The 8054-nt window shown below is 60.0% G+C and overlaps 1 protein-coding gene across 2 annotated transcripts in view; it reads right to left on the reverse strand.

Moving 5' to 3' along the window:
• Window positions 1-500: 500 nt before the first annotated feature.
• Window positions 501-8054, reverse strand: part of C17H16orf74 (chromosome 17 C16orf74 homolog) — a 45874-nt gene continuing 38320 nt past the window's right edge. The window contains exons 5-6 of one of the 2 annotated variants that reach the window (XM_058707823.1): window positions 3211-3332; window positions 501-1014 (exon numbers count right to left, since the gene is read on the reverse strand). In XM_058707823.1, coding sequence (XP_058563806.1) covers window positions 956-1014; window positions 3211-3332 — 181 coding nt within the window. In that variant the 3' untranslated portion in view covers window positions 501-955. Of the gene's footprint in view, window positions 1015-3210; window positions 3352-8054 lie in introns of both variants that reach the window. The other variant, XM_058707824.1, reaches the window with a different exon arrangement.

Genomic DNA, 8054 nt, shown 5'->3' on the forward strand with positions numbered 1-8054 from the left:
CACCGAACCCCCGAGTGGTCGCGGAGTCCCCCGCACGGTACCTCCCACCCCCCTCCCTCCCTGTGTGCTCCCGGATCACCTTCCAAATACACTCTTTTCTCACAAAGCCTCGGCTCAGACGCGGCGCCTTCAGGAGCCCGGCGAGCACAGCAGCCAAACCCGAACCAACAGAAGCCACGCGGCGTCGGGCGGAAGCCAAACACAGGTGTCACCACCAGAACGGGGCAGGACGGGGACACTAGCAACTTAACGTCCTTGAGAGAAACGAAACCCGAAACCACTGCCTCCCATCCTAGACGTGCATTATTACCAGGATCCCACAGCTGGCAAGGCCGGAACTGGGTACGTGACTTCGGGCCGGTGAGCAGGTGGAGGGCCCGAGACCATCCTGAGGCCCCTGCGGCCCGCCCCGCCCCGTCCCTCCGCGTGGAGGGATCCTCAGAACCTCTGCACCCGCGTGTGCTTGGTCTCCTCTCCAGCCCAAGCAGCCGGGCTCGCCGATCGTTACAGATGGCCTTTATTTATAATGCAAAAGAGAAATCATAAGCCACTTTTTGGGCTGTTTCGGTAGCTGTAAAACCACATGTACAAAACAGTCACTCCTCTGCAAGGAGTTCTTGAGCGTGTGTGGACCTCCCGCGTGCCGGGCTGCGTGGCCCGGGGCGCAGGGAGGGTGAGCGCGTCCTGACGGCCGTCGCCACGGCTCCGGGGGCAGCACGAACGCATGGGCAGTAGAGGTCCGGTCCGCTCAGTGGGGCCTGGGAAACACGGTTCCGGACGCAAGCAGGGCTCCTTCCTTGCTCGTCTTGCGACCTGCCGGGCACCAGGAGCCTTTGTTTTCCCGTCCAGGGGACGCAGCGCATCCGTCCCAGGCAGCCTCGCCCCCAGGGACTTGTGGAGCCCGGGCGGCTGGAGCAGGAGCCGGGGAGGACGCTCTCCGACCCGTGCCCCGTCCTCAGGCTTCGGGGTCTATGTCTCCGTCCTCTGGGCACGGCCCTGCCTCGTCCAGCCAGACTAGGAGGAAGAGAAGGAATCAGCGTCTTGGACAGCCACCCACCGCACGCAGAGCTCCAGGGCCAGTATCTCCGGGCTCCCCCCGCACAGTGGCAGTGGCGGTAAGGATGCCGACGGGGGGCCCCGGTGACACCCACACCCAACGCAGAGCTCGCCCGGGGCCCCGGCTGAGGTCCCTGGCATTCTACCCTGGGCCCCACCCCCGACTTAGCATCTTTCCGGAGGGACCTTCAAGCCCAGGGCTGGGCGGGGAGGTCCACACCTCCACGCCGCTGTCCTGGAGAGGGAAGTTGAGGCCCAGAGAGGGGGAGAGCTGCTTCGGGTCAGCCAGGGGAGCCCCGCTCCTCACCACCTGCGGAAGCCCCGGGATCTAATCGTCACTCAGCCAGCAGCCCCGGAGGAAATGCTACCCAGGTCTGGTGGTCTCCTCCAGCCCTAAGTGTCGCTGGGGAGGGAATATCAACAACACGGCCACTGTGCAGGGCGTGAAATCAGACCCCGACCTTGTCACGAATCCCCCCCAACCTCTGAGGCACCATTTTACAGATGGGGAAACTGAGGCTCGGGGACGTACAGCCTCTTGCTGACGGTCACAAGGTGACAGGCCACAGAGCAGGGGTCCGAATTCAGGGCTTTCCGACCCCGAGGTCTGTGCCCTTGATCCCCTGCCTCGGTTCTCTGCTAGGGGAAACGCGGAGAGACGGGGTCTGAGCAGATAGGACAGGAGGGTGACCCCCTGGCAGTCTCTGCACTGATCTGCCCCCCCGCCCCGAGCTGCTTAAGCTTAAAGGGGCCTCTCCTGCGAGCTCAGGGCCTCTGACCTCATAAGGTAACCCTAAGTCTCCCCACACCCACATTGGCTCTGGGGGCCAGGAAGGTGGTTGCGAACCCATTTTACAGATGAGGACACCAAGGCTGGCAGGGAAGAGCGCCTAACGGCAGCCCGCACTGAGCTCTCTGGACACTGGAGCAGGAGCCTGGGTCTTCTCCCACCTTGCTGTGTGCCCCTGGGTGAGTCACTGCCCCTCTCTGGACCTCAGTTTCCCCATCTGTAAACTAGAGATAAGGGTAGTACTCACGAGCCTCAGGGTTGGAAGGAGAAGGAGACATTACGAGAAGCATTCAGCCCGGTGCCTGGCACTTGGGAAGGGGACACAGGAATGTGACCCAGTGTGAGTCATTACTGAGAATGGCCCAGCCGCAGTCCCTGCACAGGGCTCGACCCAGAGGGGGGTCCAGTGGCTTCCTCCGGATCCTCTAACCCTGGTGGGCAAGCTGAGATCCAGGCTTAGCCCTTCTGGAAAAGTCTATCCAAGCCCCCATGCCAGACTTCGCCAGCCCCACGTCAGCCTTGCGTCTGTGTCCCCCGCAGGAGCCATCAGGCGGGACTGATGTCGTGATGGCTGGTTGGCTGAATGATGCCAGCCGCTGACTGGGAGCGCGCCTGGCCTGGGGCCCACAGAGCGAGCTCCGGACCACACCGCTGGGTCTGAATCCCAACCCTGCCACTTACCAGCTATATGGCCAATGTCTCACCCTCTCTGGACCTCAGTTTCCCCGTCTGTTAAAAGGGGACGAGACCGGGACCTAACCCAGAGTTACCCTGAGGACTCCACAAGAAAGTGTGCTTACTGCTAACGTCATCATTATTTTTTATTACTAACATTCATGACAGCAGCCTCGGCACTTAGGGCGGGCGTGGCTCGGTAAATCTCTTCGATGAACAAATGAACAAGTTGTCCCACAGGCTCCAACAGTGTCCACAGAGGGGCAGGTGGGGACACCGGTCCGCGTCTCTCTCTGGGAACAAGTCTCTCTCCTTGACCCCCCCCCCCCCCCCCCCCCCCCGCAGCGAGCTGCATCTAGAAAGCCCGGAGACGGGCTCGGCCCAGACACGGTCTGTCCTGTCCACTGAAGGGCTGTGGCCAGCAAGACGGAGCACCCGTCCCCAGCTGGCGGGGGAAGGCACAGCCATCCATTACCTTGCTGGGCTCCCCCAGCCCCATCCATCACTCGCCCCGGCTGCCGGCAGGGGCTGTCTAGCTAATTACTTAATATGCCACATCTTGCTGAGGCTGGTACACGCGAGGGGCCCACGGTGGAACGGACGCAGATTCAAGCATAAATTTTTAACACTCCCCGGGCAGGTGGGGACGTGAGCTCAGACCCACGGCACACGAGGGCGGAGGGCCTCACCTGTCTGCCCGGAGTCCCGCGGCAGCATCATGCCCGTGGGGGTCGGGGGGGTGATGATGATGTTGGGCACGTCCAGGTGCTTGTCGCTCAGGACGGGGGCCTCGTCATGGCTGCTGCTGCTGCTGCCACACATTTTAAAGCCTGAGAGGGCAGGCCGCGGGACGCACACGTACACACACGACAGGGAGACAAGCATCAGTGGCCGCCGGGAGCCCCCCGGCTGCGGGCTGCCTGCCTCCCTCCCTCACCGCCACCTCTCAGCAAGGAGGGGAGGGCTGGCCTGGCTCCGCGCAGGGGGACGCTGAGGCGCAGGGCAGTTCAACGGCCCCTCCAAGCTTGCGTCGTCCAGGGAGGGCACTGAGTTTCGCCTGCTTTGTTCACTAACGTGGCTCGGGTGCCCGGAGCAACGTCTGATAGCCAGAGGCCCCCGGAACACGGCTCTCAAGTGGGGCACGGAGCACAGCTTGAACCAGAATCGGCCCGTCTGCCGCGCGGAAGGAACCCCTCACGCGGCCACTCCTCCCCCACATCCCCTTCTGGAAGGGCGTCTGGGAGATGCCCAAGTTCTCCCTCACGCATCTGATTGGATTCCCCAGGGGAACCGTCCGGGTCTGGAATCTTCTCTGTGCAAAGATTTTCTGATTAGGAGTTTGGGGTCTTCAACAGACACGGGGCTAGTCAGGTTTTCTGTTTCTTCCTGTGTCAGTTCGGGTGAGCTGGGCTTTCCCGCGAGGAGTCTGTCCATTTCTTCTACTGTTGGTGGATTCCTTGCTCCGTGGCCTGCTACTAAGTACCCACGTCACCCACGCCACACCCTTGCTCCGTCCTTCCCGTCCGAGTTAGGGGACCCTGACTCTCTCCTCTCCCTCGACGTCCCAGCCAACCTAACCCATCACAAGCCCGCAGATGCCATCATCCCTCGGTGGCTTTGCCGTCCTTCTCTCTCCCTCCTCAAGCCCCTAACTAGCCTCTCTGCCAGAAACCGCGAACCTGATCATACCGCATACCTGCGAAACCCTCGCGGCCTCTTGACAACTAGCTACAAGCAGTTCTCAAAGCGTGTTCCCTGGAACACTGGCCTCCCGGGGTTCCACGACCAAATGGGTTTGAGAATAGCACATATTTGAATGTTGACTGGACCCCACCTAATCTATCTTTCTCTTGGGGATTCTCGTGCATGTTAGAGAATTAAAGGCTCTGAGAAGTCCTGCAGTAGGGAAGCAGCTCTTTAATTGAGTTTCACCCTGGGCTTCCTGAATTTAAGTAATCTTGGGGTCTGTTTTTGGAGGAATGCCCGTTGCCATCTCACAGAACCGTGAATCGTGAAATACACGTTGGGAGATATTGATCATGAATTGCAGCCAACCCCCCAGCCCAGCTTTCAGCCTTCAAGATCTGGCGCAAACGACCCACAGCCTCATTCCCCGCCACCGGTCCACACTCCCGATACTGCTCACAGCTCCCCAAAACCCTGGGCTCCCGACCCAATTCCTGCCTGGAATGTTCTTTCTTTCTTTACCAGGGGAATGGGCTCCTATTCACCCTTCAGAGCCCAGCACACTGGGCTCTTCTTTGGGGAAGATGTCCCAGCAAATGCGGTCCCTCCCTCCTTTGTCCGTCTACACAGATTCACTCCTCAACCTTCTTCCAGCACTGATCAGACTGTATTGAGACATTAGTTCTTAATTCTGTCTCCCTTTACCGTGAGCGTCTGGAAGGCAGCCAGTGACTCCCTCCTCTGTGATTCCCTTGGGCCCAGCATAGCATCTGGGAGAGAACAAGCAGAGTGCTTCGTATTGTGAATGCCAAAGGACCTCAGGCACCACCGAACTGGGTGTGAAAATCCTGGTCTCCGGGCCCCTCCCCTTTGGTTTCACCCCAAACAGCCTCCAACTGGGATGACACAACTGGGATGACATTTGCTCAGGCATCTCGGTCCCGGGCCACAGCAGCAGCTGAGGAAATGGGCTCCTCGACGGCCCCTGTGGGGCCAGGGCGTGGCTCTGAGGCATGTCCCCAAGAGGTGGCGTCTAATTCACCTCCCCTTTGGTGTGGAGGGTCTTAGCAAGGCTTCCAGCACACGGAATATGATGGAAGGCCTGGGTGGGGCTTCCAAGATGAGGTCACAAAGGACGCCAACTTGCTCCTTGCCTCCCGCTCTGGGGGAAGCCGGCCGCCACGCTGCGAGGACCAGCGAGCAGCCAGCGGGCTGGGGTTGGGGGAGAGCCCGTGCGGTGAGGAACGGGGCCTCCTTTCTACCAGGAAAACGGGTCCTCCAGCCCAGTCAAGCCTTTGGATGACACCGCAGCCCTGGCTGCCAGCTTAAACGTCACCCCACAAGAGACCCGGGGCCAGAAGCTCCCACTAGGTCATTCCTGAATTCCCAAGCCACAGACGCTGCGACATAATGCCTAAGCCACTGAGTTTGAGGGCAGTTTGTTGCACAGGATTGGAAACGGATACAGTCCACATAGCCTGCCCCGACCATAGGAGGAAGGGGCAGCAGGTGCACGGTGGGGACAGCCAGACCCTCTGGGTTGTGGGAAAACCACAAGGGGCTTCTGAAGGCGGCCTCTGGTCACCTAAGTAAGGGGTGTTCCTCTGATGCGCGGCTCGTGCCTGGTCTGTGCCTTTGGACAGAGACAGTCTGTCCAAATCCGCAAAAGCATGAACCTCAGATGACCGGAAGCAATGGAATGAGGCCGAATTCTTGGCCCATCTGCAGCGGGGCCTGGGCTCTGTGCTCAGAAGAGCTGCCCGTGGCCGGCACAGTGGCGAAGTCACAGGCTCTGAGTCGGGCCGGCTGCTCACTGGCGGTGCGACCCTGGGCAAATCACATCTCCTCTCCGGGCCCCTGTGTGGTGGTGAATTTACCCGTGCCCCAAAAGAGGTCCGGCCTCTGTTCTCGGCTTCCGGGAGGTGATCTCTAAGCCCCTGGGATGCCAGGCCTGGCGGGAGAGCCTTTGTGTGTCTGGGGACCCTGGGCACATTGGAGAGTCCAGCCACATGGGCTTTGGGTGATGCCCAAAGGGACTGGAGACAGACCCGCCACATGGGCAATCAACTGAGCCTCTGCAATGGGGTTCAATGTACTCGTGTCCTCTGCTGTGACAAAGCACCACGGACCATGGGGCTCCAACAACAGAACTTGACTCTCCCCCAGTCTGGGCACCGGAGGTCCGAGACCCAGGGGCCAGCAGGGCTGGCTCCTTGAGAGGCCACGAGGGAGACCGCGCCCCAGGCCTCTTCCCCAGCTCTCAGTGGTTTGCGGACAACCTCTGGCATTCTTTGACTCACAGACACATCACCCCGGTTTCCGCCTTCTTCTTCACACGGCTTCTGCCTGTGTGTCTGTGTCCAAATTTCCCTTTTTGTAAGGACACGAGTCATACTGGAGCATAATCCGTAATTATCCACATTGGACCATCGCCCAATCCAGTATGACCTGTTCTTAACTGTACGTCTGCAACGACCCCGTTTCCACATGAGGTCATGTTCTAGGGTACTGTGGGCTAGGACTCCCATAAGTGAATCGGGGGGCGGGGGGGGGGGGGCGCGATTCAACCCGGAACACCCACTAAAAACTGAACACCGAGGCTCAGGAGATCCTCGCCGATCGGCACCACTCCGTGTGTGCGGGCGTGCATGTGCGTGTCGCACGTGTGTACCAAGAAGGTAACGCCTCTGTGATCCGGTGGGCAGAGACAAGGAGAGCTCCGTCTGGAACTTTCCTGGACTCCACCCTCTGCACCGCCTCACTTGGCCGACTCGAATCTGTGTCCCTTCCCTGTAATAAACCGTAGCCGCGAGTATAAGACCTTTCCGTGAGTTCTGTCCTCCCGGGGAACGGTCGAACCCCTGAACCTGCAGCTGGTGTCAGAAGTGAGGGTGTCCTGTGGGCTGTGTTCCCTCCGACTTCCTGTTTTCGCTGACAAAGCGGGGTGGTCGGACCCCGCTCCGCGGGCTGGGGCGAGGCTGTCCTGGCACACGGCCTGCTCCCAGCGGCAGCCTTCCCGCCCCACGCGGCTTTCTTATGCACTCACACCAAACTCACGGCCGCAGCGACGCCCCAGGCCCCTCCCCATCCTGAACCCTGATCCTATTTCCTCCCTGGGGTGGTGCCGTGCCCCCCTCTTCCGGCTCTGCCAGGCCAGTTAGTTCTGCAGGAGGAGACCATATCTCCCCACCAGACTACGAGTCCCTGGGGAGCACCCACCAAGGCTGCTGCCAACCTGATCTAAAGCCGTGCTTTGCAAGCCTCCCTTAAAGCAGCACAAGCCAGGATGTAAAACAGACAAAAGGAAGCCTCCAGGAGGAGGCCCTCCTGTATCACTGGTAATCACTGACGTTCACAGGTTATCTGCTGCGTGCCAGACTTCTCCTTTGGTCTTCACTGCTCCCCCGCGACGTGCCAAGTCTAACCAGCCCCATTTCACAGACGTGGAGACTGAGGACCAGAGAGAGGAAGAAGAACCTGCACTCAGTTGAACAGCTAGCGGGTGGTACAGCCAGGATCCCAGCCCAAAGCCGATCTGCCAGACCGCAAGACCCGGTGCTTCTTGTAATTCGATACAGTGTAGCTGGCAAACTTTCTGCACAGGGCCAGACGGTACATATATTTCTCCCTCCGGGGCTAGGCAGTCTGTGTTGCAACTGCTTAACCTTGCCATCAGCACCGGAGAGCTGCCGCTGACAGGGTGCAAATGAATGAGTGCGGCTGTGTTTCAATAAAACTTTATTTGCAACAACGGGAAGTGTGCTGGGTTTGGCTGTGGTTCGCCAGTCCCTGCCCTGTACCATCCAGAAGTCAGGGAGTTTGGATCTGGAACGCGCCTGAGGTCCTA

Source organism: Neofelis nebulosa, chromosome 17 (assembly GCF_028018385.1).
Source record: "Neofelis nebulosa isolate mNeoNeb1 chromosome 17, mNeoNeb1.pri, whole genome shotgun sequence".
In the NCBI taxonomy this organism is placed as follows: Eukaryota; Metazoa; Chordata; class Mammalia; order Carnivora; family Felidae; genus Neofelis; species Neofelis nebulosa.